At 32.8% G+C, this 18,742-nt stretch overlaps 3 protein-coding genes across 4 annotated transcripts; all 3 read right to left on the minus strand.

The window, feature by feature from the left end:
* Positions 1 to 1,238: 1,238 nt before the first annotated feature.
* On the minus strand, positions 1,239 to 3,494 carry LOC126687987 (receptor-like serine/threonine-protein kinase At2g45590). Its single transcript, XM_050382542.2, has one exon. The coding sequence runs from the start codon at positions 3,378 to 3,380 to the stop codon at positions 1,371 to 1,373; it is 2,010 nt and encodes a 669-aa protein (XP_050238499.1). The 5' UTR covers positions 3,381 to 3,494; the 3' UTR covers positions 1,239 to 1,370.
* A 2,727-nt stretch (positions 3,495 to 6,221) lies between these two features.
* LOC126687296 (calcium-dependent lipid-binding protein) lies at positions 6,222 to 11,608 on the minus strand. Of its 2 annotated transcripts, none has more exons than XM_050381812.2 (12): positions 11,435 to 11,608; positions 11,063 to 11,185; positions 10,055 to 10,156; positions 9,506 to 9,556; positions 9,049 to 9,169; positions 8,633 to 8,754; positions 8,427 to 8,525; positions 8,266 to 8,346; positions 8,044 to 8,129; positions 7,518 to 7,743; positions 7,123 to 7,287; positions 6,222 to 6,869 (listed from the first exon to the last, which is right to left on the minus strand). In XM_050381812.2, the coding sequence occupies exons 1-12, from the start codon at positions 11,528 to 11,530 to the stop codon at positions 6,480 to 6,482; spliced, it is 1,662 nt and encodes a 553-aa protein (XP_050237769.1). In that variant the 5' UTR covers positions 11,531 to 11,608; the 3' UTR covers positions 6,222 to 6,479. The 2 variants fall into 2 exon arrangements, with proteins under 2 accessions (XP_050237769.1, XP_050237770.1); XM_050381813.2 differs by having other exon boundaries at positions 11,279 to 11,527.
* Positions 11,609 to 17,407: 5,799 nt separating this feature from the next.
* LOC126654000 (blue copper protein-like) lies at positions 17,408 to 18,481 on the minus strand. Its single transcript, XM_050348005.2, has 2 exons — positions 18,139 to 18,481; positions 17,408 to 18,065 (listed from the first exon to the last, which is right to left on the minus strand). Exons 1-2 carry the CDS (start codon positions 18,344 to 18,346, stop codon positions 17,617 to 17,619), a joined length of 657 nt encoding a protein of 218 aa, XP_050203962.1. The 5' UTR covers positions 18,347 to 18,481; the 3' UTR covers positions 17,408 to 17,616.
* Between the last annotated feature and the right edge of the window lie 261 nt (positions 18,482 to 18,742).

Raw genomic sequence — 18,742 nt, forward strand, 5'->3', positions numbered from 1 at the left:
TATTTTAATAGAGATCACTTCAATTTTGACATAGATATTTGTGGATGAATTGGCTAAATACCAAAATTTAATCCAGAAATATCTCTTGCTTGCAAAATCACATTCTTATTTAAACTGAGAGAAAAAGCATGAAAACATCACACTCAATTAACAGCTTAAATATTGCAAGATTTTCCAAAAATGACAATATATCTACACTATTTAGATAATGAGGCTACACTAGATTATGAAATCCTGTAATTTTCTCATTACCATTTAAGGAAGAGAACAGTTGGCTATTTCAGCCTCTTCCTTAGAGTAACTGATATCAGAACAATGTGAGTTGTTAATTTTTAATTTTCTTCAACATTTATATTCATAGAAGTTAGAAGCTAGCTATCTAATTGTAATAGGTTGTGAGCTGAACCTAGACATAAATAAGAAATCACAGCTTCAAGAAAGTAGAAACTAACATCTTTAGATATCATGAAGCTTGAAATAAAAGCAAATTACATTACCAATAACATCTGCACTAGATGGCCGAGTTAGAACATCCAAAGCTCTTAATTTGGTATAGAGAAACACGTTGCACGAGAAATTATATAGCAGTTGTAGAAATCGTATGCAGTTTCCGACTAATCCTATGATCTCGCTAAAAAGTTGGTATCCAATAGTATCACATTCAATTTGATTCTAAGTTCAGATAATGTACTGAATTACATTCCTAATTTCCTATATTACACATTTGAATAGATTTAGTAATTCATCCTTATCAAAAAAATAGATTTAGTAATTACTCCTGAGTAATTATATGTGTATTGCCTATATGCAAGAATCTAAACAGCAATCATAATGTGACACAGCATAATCATTTTGCAAAAGAATAAACTGGGCCAAGATTTGTCCTCACCTTACTGAATTTCATGTTAGTTGGCTAAAAAATTACGCAACTTTTGAAAGGTACAACGGACAGGGGAGAATGATATATTTTCTGGGTCCCTGGAGGTCCAAAAGCAAGAGCACCATAGCACTTGGGGTAATATTTTGATTTAGAGCTTTATGGTGGGATCAACATTTAGAAAGTTAAAGCTATCTACTACATATACAAGTTTACTTTTACCGTTTATCATGGGATTCCTAAAATTCAGTAGCTAGTAGATATAAAAATCAAGTGTGACATGCTTATAATCATCACTCAAACACTGAAAACAGAACTGGTAGGACCAAAAAAAACAACTACTAAGGAGATTGACACAAAATTCATAAGAATATATGTGTATTCATTTCCATTTGGAGACAGATTTCTACAAACATGATAATTAGAAAATGACCTAAAACAGCTACTATAGTACACAATCTACAGTTAATGACTTATATTAGATCAAATCACCTCACCGGGCTTTCTTCCGGGACTTCGAAGGAAATTTGGACGGCGGTGATGGTGAAAATTCAAATGGCAAATGAGGTGGTTCTGTTTCACCAGAAAGCATCCCCACAATTTCTTTCATAGTTGGCCGTTTGGTTGGCGATCTCTGCAAACAGAGTAATGCGATTGTGATACAAACCAATGCCTGATCTTTATCCAATGAATGTATTGAAGGATCAACAAGATCCAAAAGCTTTCCACTATAAGCAAGTTGCCTAGCCCAAGAAATCAAATTAGCCCTCTCGAATTCCGACATTGGCGAGGCAGTAACTTGCAGCGGTCTACGACCGGAAACCACCACAAGAAGAAGAACACCAAAGCTATACACATCACACTTCTCTGATAGAAGACCACCACCGCCATACTCAGGGGCAATATAACAAACGGTACCCCTCATACTAGGAGTGCTACTAATACCACCGCTCTTAGGTATCTCTCCACTTAACCAATCTTGACTATTTCTTCTACAATTTCTTAATTCACCACTAAACCCATCTAACCACCAATCAATGCTCCCTCTACTACTCTTATTCTTCTTCTTCTTCCTCTCTTGAACTAAATCATCCTCCTTCTGCCACCACGAATCACCACCATTGCTAGAGTTAAGTCCTCTTTTCTTCTTTTTCTTAGTAAGCTCCTCACAGAACTCTTCCTTCCACCATTCTCTAGGCTTTCTACACTTCTCCTTCTTTTGCAACTTCTCCTCATCCAAAGAAGCCCACCACTCTAATCTTTTCTTATGCTTCTTCTTAGGCTCAATCGTCAAGCTTTTCGTCCTCAACACACTGCCCCCATCAGAGCTATGAGATGCAATCCATTCATTTTTTGGTCTCTCCTTCTTAATCTCACTCCCAATCCATTCCATCACATAATCCTTCACTCTCCCCGACTCTGACCCCCCGCCATTATCTTGTTTCCACCACCAATCTCTTCTCGAACCGCCTTTCTTCCCTCCATTAACCAAATCCTTACCACTATCTATACTAACCTTATCATTATCAACCCCCATTTCTGAAACACTCCCCTTATCCACTCCCATCTCAGGTGACACTACTCCAACTGTCTCCGGTGAGGCATCCGAATCCAAAATCCGAACAGCAAAACTCTCCGGGGAACGATCCATTCCTACAACACTACTATCATCACATCCAGTGACAACACTCTCAACCTCCTCCAAAATTGATCCATTATCCTCCGGCAAAACAAAAGCTTCCTTCTTTTCAACATTATCCTCCATTGTTTTCAATCTAGCGAGTCCGAAATCGCCTATCTTCGCCTTAAAATCGGAATCAAGCAAGATATTACTAGGCTTAACATCACCGTGAATCACCGGTGGAGTACAGAAATAATGTAAATATTCTAATCCCTTAGCAATATCCGTCACTAAATGAAACCTTAGCCTCCAGTTCATAAGCTCCTCACATTTCCGATCCAACAAAGCGTCCTGTAAGCTCCGGTTCTCCATCAGCTCATACACTAAAATCAGCTTCCGTCTACGGCGGTCGGAGGAAAACCCTAACAGAGACACAATGTAAGGAGAGTTAAGAGAAGAAGCGAGAGCTAACTCGTTATGAAACTCACGCTCTCCTTGAAGTGAACCGTTCGGGTCCATTAGTTTGACTGCTAACGGCTGACTTGTTGACGGAATAGTAGCTTTATAAACTGATCCGAATCCACCGTGGCCGAGGCGGTTAGAGTTTGAAAACGACGCTGTTGCGCTGCGAAGTTGCGAGTAAGAGAAACGGCGACATTGCTGCTGGTTATTAGGTGATTTAAGATCAGTCGGAGCTGTGCGGTTACGAGATAACTTTCTGTAGAAAAAGAAAATGAGAATAAGAAAACCAAAAACGGAAACGGATAAAGCTCCGGCTAAAACAGCTGGAAGTAGGTGGACACGGTGGCGGTGGTGGTGGTTCCAATTTAGCGGCGGGGAAGGTGGTAACGCCGGCAGAGATGGGAGTAAACGAGATGGCATTGCTGTAAATATAATTGAAAATGAAGGTGTGATTATTAGAGTATCATTTGGTGAGATGAATTTTGGTAAAGATGCTCTGTTTCTGTGTAAGTGATGGTGTTTGTGTATATAACAAGTGAAGAAGAGAGTGAGATTCGTTTTTTTTTTATTAAGCAAAAAGTCAATCCGGTCCCTAAATTTATAATTTGGAGTTAAACAGCTCACTTTTGATTATTTTAATCAATTAAAGACACTATACAAAATTATATAATATGAACTCAGAACAGGAATGACTCAATTTTTTCCTTAATTACCCGAAAATAAAGATTATTGCTTATAGCAGTGGCGGAACCAGGACACTAATTTAGGAGGGTCAAAATTTTACGTTCGGCTATTTAAAAAAAAATAAACTGCTGTAAAACAATTTAAATGTGTTAATTTTCAGTTGTAGGGGCGATTTTAACCGCCCCTACAGAGAAAAAACCGCCCCTAACACATGTAGGGGCGGTTTCTAGGGGCGGTTATAACCGCCCCTACGGGAAAAAAATCCGAAAAATCTATTTTTTTTTTAATTTTTTTCCGGCGAGGAGGGTCGGCCGACCCTCTTCGACCCTCCCTAGTTCCGCCCCTGGCTTATAGTTAATTGACCTAAACATTAAAATTATCATTTTTAATTGATTAAAGTAGTTGATAGTGAGTTATTTGATATCGAGTCACAAATTAAGAGACCGGATTGAATTTTTTACTTTTTATTTTTCTAGTATGGTGTGTGATTTACTAATTAGAGGAGGATAATGAAAGTTAATTGACGTAAAGTTAAAGATTATTGTTCTTATTTGATCTACAAATTCAAACTATTGTTTTTAATTAATTAAAATAGCTAAGAGTTATTTGACAATTAATTATAAGTTTAAGGATCAGATTGATTCTTTTGCTTCTTCTTTTCTGGAATGGTGTGTGATTTACTAATTTGAAGAGGATAAGGAAAGTGCTGAGGTGACAACGACGTCGTTAGATGCGTATGCTTGTGGAACCAGTTACTTTGACTTTTTGTACAACGTGTCGTTATACTCTTTGAGCGTTATTTTATTTGTCTGACTGTCATGTGAGTTGATAGTATTTTAAAGTTCTGTGAGCTACCACTGTAGGAACGAGAATAATTTGAAGCTGGGAAATGTGGAGCACGCGCTGTGTAATGGGCGTTGGATCTGAGAGATCATGTGGGATTATTGATCTTTAAAGCTTTTTCTTTAATTGTTTAACCATGTAGGTAGGATCCACCGGTCTAATAAATAGAGCCATATGATATGAGTATTGTTTTTTTATAATATTTCTAAAAATAATACTGTAATACTCACTTGCTTACATTGGTTAAAATAACTGTACTATTGCTCAAGTGAAAGCAGAATTTGGGTAATTTCATCCAAGTCCTTGAACTTCCATCATTCTTCCACTAAAATTTATGTCAAATTTTAATTGTTAAATTTTAAATGATAAAATAAAAAAATTACCGTTCTTCTTTTTTCATTTTTATCAAAAAATACCAACATCAACGCATATATCAACTTATATAATAAATTAAAATCATAAATATAAAAATCAACATGTAAATACTATGTTTTTTTTGTTAAAGATGGTAATCGACTATTTCGAATCTCAATTGTTAGTTTGTTAGTTACCGAGGCTTGGTTCGAACCCACAACTTCTCGATGTATTTAGAGGTGGTTTAGCCATCCAAACTAGGCCCACATTAGCTGTAAATACTATGTCAATAATTTTTATTAAACATTATTGGGGTATCGCTGATATGTAAATTTTTTTATTAATTTTATTGGATAGATCATTAATATTATTGGCATTCATTTTGATACTTTTTGACATAAACTTTAACTTGCATAATCAACAATGAAAATTATATGGTCATGAATTAAAATAAATAAATTAGTTGAAAATAGATAAAAGTGTAGGGACTATTGGTGAACTTTAACCCATGAATTACTTGTATGATTATTTATGAGGAAGCTGGTCCTGCTACCTTTCATGAGGGAGTTGACCTATTTATCAACTTTGCCGTGACTTTCTTTTTCCTTTCCGCCAGGTCGAAAATACCACTCTTTTCATGTACAAATCAATACTAGAAAACAAAGCATAACAAGGGTAATTAAGTCATTTTAAAAAAAGTTTTTGACTTGAGCAAAAAGCCTCGTAAAAGGAATCTGACCAGTGACTACACAGAAATCAAACAATTAAAAAAGGTATAGATTTTTTTTTACTGCTTACGAGAGATAGGTCATGTGAGTCCCACCCATTCCCTCGTTGCTTTTTTTCACTAATTACAAGCCTTTAAACCCACGCTTGTCGGGGCTGTAGTGTGCGTGTGTAGCATTGGGCTGACCCTGATGCGTCTTGATATTTCCCATACTGCTGCTATGAAAGAAAACGATTGTCTTTTTCCTTCTGTTTTTTCTTTAATTTTGTTAAATCTTTATTAAACAACTACTAATTCTCGTACAAGTATATTAATCTTACACTTAACACAGCTCACCAAGTGTCGCTATCTGTTGCTACATTAAGACAAAAATGGATTTTGTGGCAAGGCTTGTGTTTAGCCATTAACAACATCGCTACTTGAATATTCAAATTCCATGTTTAAAATTCCTTGATTCAAATCAGATCACAAGACTTAAACTCAATATGCTAACATAGGCCTGATTTTTATGAGATTAATGGTAATTATCAAGAGAGAAAAAAAATTCAAGCATATTAAGATGGGCCAAAAAGTTCAGAATAAAAGCCTAATTTTGGCTTCTGGACAAGCCCCATAAAAGCCCATAAAGAAGATACCGTACGAGGAGAGTCAGATTGACCAGAAAACAGAGAATCGTGTTATTTTGTACACATCATATTCAAGTGTCTGCTACTGCTACTTTGCCTATGCAAAACAGAAATTTCAATGAAGGGGAAGAAATTACAGCTGAAACTAAGATTAAAAATGACATGATTTTGCAAAATTTGCAGAAAGAACAAATACTAGGAGTAACTATAAAAACAAGACATGCCAAACAAGTTCTCAAACTGTAGTCATGGAAGGAATTCACAAATTTTCATTCAGGAACTGCATTAAAGAGGTTTCGCCCCGCCGTTTTCTTGCGCGCTATTGACCGGAGTAGAAGTGCCGCTTCTCTTGCTAGATTGGCCGGTGAATGTTCTGCCCATAAACTTCCCTGCTTTGCTTAGCCCACTGCCAACAGCTCCAAAACCACTTCCTACAATTCCTACACCAGCACCAACTCCAGCACCAATACCACTTCCAACAAGACCAACTCCGCCGACAATGCCCGTACCCACCATTCCGACACCTGAGCCCACCAGTCCCACTGCCCCGTCAAGAGCATCCATTGTGCTCCCTATAACTCCTGCTTCTTTGAGCTTCTTCCTTTCTTCTATAATCCTCTTTTCTTCCTCTAGAGAAGCCAGACTCTCCTCCTTGTTGAACTCATGGTAAAATACCTGCAAATCCAAACAAAACACTAACCTAAATACAACCATACGAGGGAGCAGTATCCTAACATAAGACCATGTGACGGGGACCAATCTGCGCTATTATTCTCCAGTACTTCCAAACTAAAATAATAGGATTGTGACCCAACAAAAAATGGTAAATAGTAAATTTATAGCATTTTCGCGTGCAGCCAGGCCCGCCACTTGAATATCTGAATCACGGTACGTAAAAGCACACAAAAAAAGAATGTAAGTTGACTACCTTAATTGTAAGAGTTCCTCTATCCTTTTTATCCTTGATCTTCATCATGTCGAGTGCTGGTAAGAGTCTTAACTCGTGTTCTTTCCATACTTCTGCTTCTAGATCAATCAAAGGCAGTTTTGTTATCCCCAACCTCTTGTCTTGCCCAATATCCTTATCAAACACCTATATGAAGAGTTTCTTCAGATCAACTGTAGAAAAAAATAAGAGACTGCCAAATTCTTCCCCAAAAGATGACTACATAATGCATAAACAATCTGTTTCATTTCTACAATCAGAGCCCCTACTCGAGTATCATATTAACAGAACAGATAAATGAAGATTCCATAAAAAAACAAACATAAGAATCACTTCTTTAACAAAAAAAAGTAAGGGATGAAAGAGAACTAAAGAACCTCAAGAATAAGATACTGTGTCTCCTTGTCTTCAGCAATCAGATCGAAACTTTGATCCCAAACAGGATTTAGGTTGTTCTCAACAACTTGAGATTTGACCTTGAACATTGGCCGAATATATAAAACCACATAAGGATCAGATTTTCCAATCATTTCCATATTCTTCAAATCAGTTCCTTTCACTACTGTCACAGTAAGCTTTCCTTGTGGTTTAAGCTCTAACTCACTGTATTACCACAAACCCAACAGAAAAAGAGGAATAATTAGCATTGTCCATCATAATGTGATAAAAGTACTACTATTAAAACTGAAACAGTAAAAAAATTCTATTTAATGGTAGCATCAAATTAAATCAAGAAGAACGATATGAACATACTGAATTATGAAGAATTGGTTAAAGTAAAGATGACAATGTAAAATTGTCTTGACATATTTCAAATCCAATTCAATACTTCGGTCCCATTGTAACACAATAAAATTCAAGAAATTGTGGAACTTAGCAAAGAGTCACAAGGCTTATCATTACCTCATATCAACAGGTATACCACCAATTGGAACAACAATCCTGTGGGGCCACTGAAGCATATCTGTGACAATTGAATGCACGGTATCCTGCCAAATTTGATGTAAACAGCAGAATGAGAAAGAAGACCAAATTTGACGTAAACAACAGAATGAGAAAGAAGACCAACTTCAGAAGAAAATTTTCAAGGGGAAAATGTGCTATGGAACCATGAAAAGAACTCACATCAATCATATCTGATAGTCCAGGAATGGCTGTCAAGCTTCCACCAACAGCTTTCAGAACATAATCGATTTTAGGCTTCGGCTGATTAATGTATCAAGGACTGGTCATTGTCAAAACAATGGAGACTACATAATGATTTAATAGAAACTTGCAATATGTACCTCAGAAAGTAGAGCAACAACAACAGCAGAAATGCATGGTATCTCCTCGGCAAGTTGGAAAATGACACGAATAACTGTATAAACTTCAAGGTCTTTCAACTATAGCACATTGCATCATGAAAGCATTGAGATAATAATCATGGAAAAATTTAGATGGAGAAGAAAAATCAACATAAGTTACTAGTCAAAATCATCAATGTACAAACCTGAATGGGTATAGAAGCAACAAGTGCAGCTTCAACACCTAAAATGATGCTTGGATCACCACACCATCGAAAATCAATATCCATAATGATTTGACCTTTCTTTAGACTCTGAACACGAATACCTGCATTAATGAATTAATAAGAAGCAAAAAATATGAAAAGGAAAGTGCAATTTAATTGTAAAATATGATGTGCTGAATAAATAATGATGTTCTTCTGAAAGTACATCAATATTCTTTTTGTTTGAGTGTGTGTATGAAGATTAATGCCAGATATTGGCTCCGAATTACAGTTGATGGTTTTGGATTACAATTAAATTCTATCACAATCAAGGAAAAAGATCCCAAGCCTCATAACTACATATGGGCATTCTAAACAAAATTATGCAGCATAAAAAACTACATATTAGTTCATACCTTCAATCTTGGGTGCCACAGTTCCAAGAGAAAACTTGTTAAATTTCAGTGAAGTAATCCCTGGGGGTCGATAATCTTCTAATAGTGGTTCAACAGATTCTTTAACTACCATAGTAGCAGCCTGTGTACAGACACATCCAACAACCCCGTCTTAAAATTTATGAAAGGAAAGCAAGCTTTGTGCACCTGCCATAGTTATTCTAATCTACAACAAACAAAAAATTCCAACTCTGCCTTACCTCCTTTGTCATTCTCTTCCATAGCAAAAATCATTATTTTTCAAAATATTTCTAAGAATTAAATAATTTAGATATAAGTACTTGTTGGTAAAATAAAAATATTTACCTTCATAATAACCTATCATTCAGGCAAATAAGGCATCTCGTAAAATATTGCCTAGATGCATCAAATTGTTGAGTAAATATATTAAAACTAAAAAGAAAAGAAAAAGGCTTACATCTGCCACAAATGGCCATAACTTGCTCAATTGCTTGTTCAGCCATTTGACCTGCAAGATGCAATCAAAGAACAAAGTTATAAAATGAATGATAAAAAAATCATAGGAAACATGATGTAAGCACAGAAACATGCTCCTCCAACACATCTCTTCCGATGGAGAACATACAATCTCCAGAGCTTGCAAATCATATTAAAAGAGTCAAAAGAGATATTCAAATACTTAATCCACAATCAATTAAATGAACTGACATAAACAACTCAGGTGGAAAAAAATGGAAGTGTTGGTAGAGATTAGACAAAATATATTGAACTTCAAATCTCATTATGTATAGAAGGCCTATATTAAGAAATGAACATGGTATTGGTACAGCTAGTCATTTTATAATTTTACTTTATAAAGAAAAAAATGAATATTTCAAATAGATTTTATTAAATGAAAATATAAATAGCCACAAACATTCATTTCAGCCTAGAAACCCAAAAATCTCTGTCTCAAAGCAAATTCTATTTACACTGAAACATCATAATAATTTAGTAAAAATTGGACCTGCTCAAAGGCGGGGAAAGATATCCAGTCAGGAAAATTGTCGCCGCATATTTTCTTCAAATCATCTCTGTTTAGAGATCCAAGAAGTTTTATATCAACTGCCTGCAGTGTAGAAAAGATTCAACACAGTGGAAAATATAGTCATCCCAACATTTCAAAAACATTGCAACAGTTCAGATTTGCGATTTAGGCAATTTTAATACTACAACTGATAGAGTGTATATCTGATGTCCCAACCAACATTTCCTTAGGCAAATTGCATATGCCACAGTCGAGCAGCCCATTTTGATAAAACTAGGACCATGATTTCAGCAACTATACAATATTCTACCAAGTTAATCACTATAAAGAAAATACATTCATTTCTTCACTAAATAAGTAAAATGTGCTGCAAAGGATTGCTATTAGATTAAACCAGAACACGTGCTTCTAGCACTTAAAATTAACACCTTTGATCCTCACCCAAAATAATAGTGATCCTAGCAAAAGGCCAATTTATCATCTCACACACACTCCCATTCTCAATTCTAACACACAAGAAATCTTCACATGAAGCGTCTCAACTCTCAAGCCAGTCTAAAGTACAGCTTAGAGATATTTCAAACATACATCGGTGATAGTAAAATCAAAGAAAATGATTAAACAAAAACTGGTTATAAGGTCAAATCAAAAACAGTTTAGAAAACATTAATTCTAGTCATTTAGGAATTAACACCAAACAAAGAGTTCAGCTAACCAATTAGCTGAAAATATCCATATACAATACAATCAAACTACCAAAAACTGCTTCAACTTCACCATTAAACCCAATAAAAATTCTCATGCCTACATTTTTCAGTAGTATAGACTAAACATCTGATAAATACGAGTTATTATAAACTAATTCGGTACAAATTTCACTGAATACGACTTCACCACTCTAACCAACTAGATTAAAGAAAAAATAAACCTAAAATAAAGAATTAATTAGCCGATAATGAAAAAAAAATGCAAAATAAACACACACACCTTAGCAATTCGCTTGGTGCTTCGGTAATTCATCATATGCTTCCATCCCGCCATAATCGCGATCCCAAAGATCATACCGAGAAAGATCCCAGAAATTAACCCCATTCTTGAAATTAAATTATCCTGAAAACCAAATAAAATCAATTCCAATTCAAAAAACAGATTATAATCCCCAAACACAATTATCCAACCAACCAAACAGAGCAAAGAACTTACAGTGACGCAGAAAAATGTGTATGAACAGCGACAATATAAAGAGAGAGGAAATTAAATTAAGTTAAAAACTATTTATATGTGTGAAAAAAATAAAAAAGGATCAGATTCACTAAAAGATATATTGGTTTTCACGGCATGAATAAAAATTAATTTAACCGAAGTTTTGTGAAGGTGTTTGCATTTGCTCCACAAGATCAAATTGTAGTGTAGGCCAGCAGAACAGAAGCCATTGCTTTTGTCTCTCTCTAGCATTCAATTTTTATTTTCAATCCCAATCTTTTGGCATTCAATTCAATTCCACCGTTCTGTCCGTTATTTTTATTTTTTTTAACTTTCTTTGCAAAAATGTATCGTCGTGTGTGTTCCGTTATCGGGAGTTACTTTTCCTTGTTTGGGTTTATTTTGTAGTTTTTTTTTTGGCTGCTCTTGTTCTGATTTTAGTTGCTTCTATTCTTGATTGGGATACGTAACGCTGCAAATTTTTCCCCTTTTGAGCCACTTTGTAAAGTCATCCAATCATTTCAACAAAAATCCATTTTGCCCCTAAAAACTTGAGGAAAAACATCAAATAAGATCAAATTTGTAATTTTTAACAAAAAAACCTCGAGATAAATGTTTTAACTCATTTTTTACCTCTTCGACTTCAAATCGGCCAATAGTTTTTTGTCATTTCAACTCCAATGTATATAAAATGCTTCAATTATTTTTTATCACCTCGGTTGAAGGGATAAAACAAGTCAAGTTAATCAATTTGTGGATATTTATTTTAAAGTTTTAGATTTATCTTTAATTAGTCGTTTATGTTAAATTCAAGGAGCAAAATAAATATTTGTTGCTAATCATATTCAAGATTAAAATACTTAAAATGGATCACATTACAAGAAGCACTTTAATGGTTTAATTACCCTATTGCAAAGTTAGCGTTGAATATTATTGACGTGCTAAGTAACCAGCTAGCACGAGTTGGCATGAATATATTAACAAATTTTGTTTATTGCATTGCATATCCAATTGGTGATGATTTGAAATACCGAAATCAAAATCCAAAAAGGCATGATAAGTAGATTTTTAATCGAGTTCCAAAAAGAAAGTAGATTTTTAATCGATGATCTAAATTAAAAAATTACAATTGAAAGCTTAGAAAAGTTTCCCTAGCACGAGTTGGTATGAAGATGTTAACAAGGTTTGTTTATTTCAGATCCAATAGGTGATGATTTGAAATACCGAAAGCAAAATCCAAAAAGGCATGCTAAATACATTTTTACTCGGAGATTTACGTAAAAAATTACATTTAAAAATTTACAATTATAGTAAAATTGCTAAATGAACGATAACTTATTTTTCTATTTATACTACATTTTATTGTATTGAATATTGACGCAATCTCGATAATTTGATTGTATAAATATAACCTACGACATAATAAAAATTAAAAGGATTCATAATTTAGCTTTAAAAATGGATATGATACTTAAATCGGTATATTAATGTAAATTACAATAAAATGTATTAAAGGCGATGTATTGTATACATTATTCTTGTTTCTTCTATTTTGGACTATTTTTATAGGCATTATATGGTTGTTATTTTTTTTGAAAAAAATCTTGCCTGTTTTACCCTAAACATAAACTACTAAAGCATATCCTAAATATTGGATTTAATTCTGGAATAGTGAGAAGTGGCTGTAGAGCTTATTTTTAGCGAAGTAATAGAGATTTTATCAATTTTTGATCTTCATTGACTCATTTGGTACCAAAGAATTATAACTCAAATAGTATAAGCGACAGTAAATTATCAAAATTGTGGGTTTAATTTATCTCACAAGCGCTTCCTCATTACCAATTATCAAAAAAAAATCGTTTTGTATATTGTATTGTTGATCTAATCAAATACCATGAATCAAACATAACAATATTGCCTACAGTGGTTTTGGGGGTAATTGATCCTGAAGATCACTGAACTTTTGAATTTTTTCATTTAAGTCATTAAAACTATTTTTTTTCATTTCGATCACTGAAGTTTCATTTTTTTCATTTTGGTATTTCAGGCCAAAAATGCTTAGGTGGCAGCCGGAAGTTGACATGTGACAACCGGATTTTACAAGTTTTACTTTAAAAATTTATCATACATACATAATTTCACTTTGAAAATGACTTTTTGGATCAAATAATGCATATATGGCAAGTTTTAAGGTTAAAAAAAATTAATTCCGGCTGCCACCTAATCATTTTTGGCCGGAAAATACCAAAATGAAAAAAAATAAAAGTTCAGTGATCAAAATGAAAAAAATAGTTTAGTGACTGAAATGGAAAAATTCGAAAGTTCGGTGATCTTCAGGATTAATTACCCTTGGTTTTGGATTTCCATTGGAGTCTTGAAACAGTGGATTATAATGTCCACGTTTACGAATTAGGGTGGAATAAATTAACGAGGAATTAGTTTGTACATTGCCATTAGGACTGCTTTATATGAACAAAATTTGTATGTTCAATTCATTTAAAATTTATAACATTCATATTTAATTTAAAATTTAAAAATATTTATGTTCAGTTCGTTTAAATTCTATAATATTCATATTGGATTGGTGTCAAATGTATATTCGTTTGATTAAATGTTTAATGAAACGAACTTATGCTCGTTTATTTAGATGTTTAATAGCGAGTTTGTGTTTGTTTGTTTAGCATCTAAACGAACAAATAGAGATATGAGCTCATGTAGGACTTAAATAAGCATATACAGCCTAAATAGTTTTTTTAAATGGGAAATAAATGGCAAAAGGCAACCATGAAACATATAAAAAGATAAATGCAACCAACCATTATCGAAAACAACGAATAAAGATCAAATGACAACTTTAAAATATTTAAAGATTATATATGATTACATTTAAAATAAATCAATTCTAAAAATAACTATTATATAAATATTTATAATTAAATTAAAAATAAAAGTAAAAATAAAAGTAAAAACATTAAATTTAATTTAAATATGAGACAGTCTGCAAAGTATAATCGAACTCATATACGTACGAAAATCAGTTCACAAATTTTTATTAAATCATATACGAGCTATAGTTCACAATTTTTTTATCGAGATCATATATAAACTTTTTCATATATCATTTATCGAATTCCTATACGAGCTAATTCACAAATTTTTAATCGATCTTATTATGAGTTCATTTAACTATCCAGCAACTCGAGTACAAGATGTGAATATAAACGCATCAGCCACTGGTATAATTAAATTCGACTCATCTATACTATATATAAAAGCACGGATGGGGGGGGGGGACAGGCAAATTTACTGAATAATCCTTTCTAATTTATTACTAAATAAAGGTATAATGGTCATCAGGGACGGAGGTAGGGTATGGCCAGCAAGGGCCTAGGCCCTACCTCACTTTCATTAAACAAAAAATTATAGTGGATATTTTGTTATTCATTGATCCAGATTTAGAGTTTTGTTGTTATAGACTAGGGTTTAATCAATTAGAATAAAATTAAATTAGTAAAAAAATACGGCAATTCGGCACTCAACAAGTACCACTATTCCAGGTTTATTTTGATCTTAATTTTATATTTTGATTTTTTATTTAATTATCTTTTGCCTTTTACGAAGGATGTTTGTTTATTTATTTAGTAAAATCTGTGATTTTTATTAATTATTGCAGTTTTACTTTAATACAATTTTTTTCTAATTTTTGTTTGCTCATAATAATCTATAATTTCAGCTTTTTACGGGTTTGAATGTTTAATTTATTTTTTTGATTATGTTTTTAGTTGCTGTAATTTTAGTTTAGGATTACATGTGCTTGATTTATAATTATTTAATCCTTAGAATATATGAATTTGGATTAAGCATTCTCTATGACTTCCGGTAAAAGATGAACAGTTTTAAACACAAATTTGATTTTTTTTATTGCTACTGTGTCACTCAATTAAATTTAATTTATCTTTTTTCTCAATTGAATTTGATTACAGGTGCTTGATTTGATAATTTAAATTTTTAATTCAATTGTGCCCTTCCTGAATTTATCGTCTGGCTTCGTCACTGATGGTCATTGATTAATTAATTATTAAAAATATATTATAATTAGAATCCTAATTAAAACACAATTATTTAATTTGTTGACTAATAAATATCTCTTCACCTAAAATTTTTCCGAAGTTGGATTTCATATACATATATCCAAAAGACTAATAAATCTCTCTTCACCTAAAATTTTGCCGAAGTTGAATTTCATATACGTATATCCAAAAGATCTTCTATAATTTGTTTCTATTATAACTATAATTCTTCCTCTAACTATTACCACTACGTAAAGGAGTATATTTCTAAGATTTATTAGTCATCACAAACTATGGTGGGCAGTAAAAGCGGATAAAATTTCTATTAACTATTAACTAATTCAGTAATTTTCTTTCAATTTTTGACCAAATGCTCATACCAATATTGCTTCATGAGAACAAATTTATGAAAATGTTAGTAGATTAAAAGAAACAAATAAATAATAAAATAATAATTCTAAATTATTAATGGGTATCATAGTATGATGACACAATTATTATGTGTATAATAAGAACACATAATCGTCACACCAGTGCAAATATAGATATTAGACTATGGCCACATTATAATTACGAAAGTGATGTTTTGAGTATAAAAAGTTGATATATGTGAGGAGTTTCCGATAATTGTAATTATTACTTGATTTCTATTTGAGTTTATATATGATCAATATACCTATTAATTAGTAGATAGCTATTAAAATAATTAAATTAAAATTAGTATTTTTAAAAAAGGGAACTAAAGGAAATGCACTAATTGTTGAGATTGAATGTGAAAGTTCCGTTGGTTCTCCCAATTATATAAGTACATGGATTATTGGATAATGTTTTAATAGTTAGTAATGTTATTTTGAATATTCAATCATGAGACGTGAGAAAAAAATTTCACTATTTACAATCAATTATTCATGCACTTATATAGATCATTCTAGCACGAAATGTTGAAGTATTTTAATTACATATTAATATGATTTGCTTTTATAACATTTAACTAATGCTGTGTATATGTGGGGGGCATACAACAACTATAGCTCCGTTACTCATTTTTAAAAAATAGACCATTAAAGATATGTAATTTATTTATTTATTTATAAAAATTGATTCCAATCAAAATTTTACAAAAATAATAAATAACTTTATTTAACAAAAAATGCTAACTAATTTAATATTAATTATAAATAAAATAGATTATGTAATTTTATAATAAATTTAATTGACGAGTCACATTACGAGCCACGTGCATAGCACGTAATGCGAAACTAGCTATATATAAAAGCACGGATGGGGGGGGGGGACAGGCAAATTTACCGAATAATCCTTTCTAATTTATTATTAAATAACGGTTTTATGGTAATTAATTAATTAGTTAGTAAAGATATAATATAACTAAAGTCCTAATTAGATATATTGTAATTGTAATCCTAATTATAATAGAGTTGTATAAAATATAATTTACCTATTTAATTTTTTATCATGCCTAATTCGTACAAATTGAACATTGCCATTTAGAAAAAACAAAGTCCTAACTTAATGAAGAGTTTATACATTACAGTATTCCTAATACAAAGAAATATACTAATAAAATATGTACTATTATAATTTGGTATATGAATTCCGAATCCATAATTAATACAAGATATGCTTCTAATAAAAGTAACTAATATTATAAAATAGACTACTTTTAATATTTAATTATTTTTTAATCATTTAAAATTATAATTAAAAAAACTATTTCTAATAACTTATTATTTAAATATTTTCTATTTATATTACAAGTAATTATAAAGTTAATTTTAGTTTTGTTTTATAATAAATATAAATGAATAATAAAATATAAAATTGACGAGTCACACTACGAGCCACGTGTGAAACACGTAAAGCGACACTAGTTTTAATAAATGAACATAAGTAATTTTGTTTGTTTACACCCCTAATATTAACCGACACGGGAAAGAAAAGGCAAGGAATGATCAACGACATTGTCCCTATGATCAATTATTCATATTTCATATCAATCATTTCATATTTTTTTTACTATAGCTCATAGAAGAAAATATCAAAGATCAGAATATGAAAAGCTTTTATTGATTGGTTTCATACTTCAAGTATCTATTCTTTCTTTTTGGTAGAATTTCAAGTATCTATTTCATTTGTTCTAAAAAAAATTAGATTCTATAACACCCTGCAAAAATATCCTAAAAGGCCCGAACAATTCAAATACGGCAAAAAAATTAAAGAACACCTGTAGGCTGTATACCATTTGTGTCGTTAAAACAGAGTAAAACCAGCTATGACAAACAGAAGAACACACGCAACGCCGTGAACATTAACGCCATCCTTAACCCCAAGATTCCCCGGCGATTCCGATCCTCCGTGGATAGGAATCGGCGGCGATTGAGCTGAATCAGGACCTGGAGGCTCCATGTACGGCGGCGGCGGCGGTTGATTTAGGCTGGGAGGCAAGCCAAGGCCGCGATTGACTTTGATCTCGAATGCCATACCGTTCAGGCATTGATTACCGTCATCACCGTCAGAGAAAAAATAGTTAGGACCTTCAATAGTCAACGGTACAGAAATGGTCAACGCAACACCAAACGCCGCGTTTCCACCGTCGTATTGAATCGTATCATTATCCAATGCTTCATCCATTGTACAGTTCATGAATGTAGTCACGTTATATGTCTGGATCACCGTCTGATTCGTGTTCGTATTAAAAACTGCACAAATCGCAATAATTAAAAAAAACTTTATAATATAAATTTAATAAGTGAATTATTTACGATAGCTTACTCAAGAAGTCTCCTAAATTGAATATTTGAGAAGCAGCCCAAGAGGAATAGTTAGCGGCGGTTGAGTTAGTGGTGGAGTTGAAAAACCAGCCGGAGTCATCGCCGACGGTGTGATTGGTGTAGACGGTTGGAGAGGTTCTCTGCGATGCGGTTGCGGCGATCATGAGAGCGGCGATGCTTAGTTGTAGAAGGAATTTAGTTACTGTCATGGCTAATGAGCGGATGGTTTCGGCGAAGACTAGGAGGAGCTACTTATTGGTGAAAATGTGACGGTGGTGGTATGGAAAGAAAATGGTGCGAATCTTAGATGTGGCCACGTGGGTGTGGGTTCCGCAAATGGTGTGTTTTTCTTTCAAATCCAACGTTATTTGTTCAATTTTTGGGAAAGGGTTTTATTTTGCCCCTAATTTTATGGCGAAATACAAATAAGCCCTTCATGATAAATTTATCTAAAATATGAATGAATTGTATATATGACGAAATACAAATAAGCTCCTAATATTTATGCCAAAATACAAGTAAGTCCATCATGAGTTTCTCTCTAATAATTCTATATCAAGTATGAATGCAGTATGAGAATCTCTAGTAACTTAGTAAGCATTCCA

Source organism: Mercurialis annua, linkage group LG6 (assembly GCF_937616625.2).
Source record: "Mercurialis annua linkage group LG6, ddMerAnnu1.2, whole genome shotgun sequence".
NCBI lineage: Eukaryota > Viridiplantae > Streptophyta > Magnoliopsida > Malpighiales > Euphorbiaceae > Mercurialis > Mercurialis annua.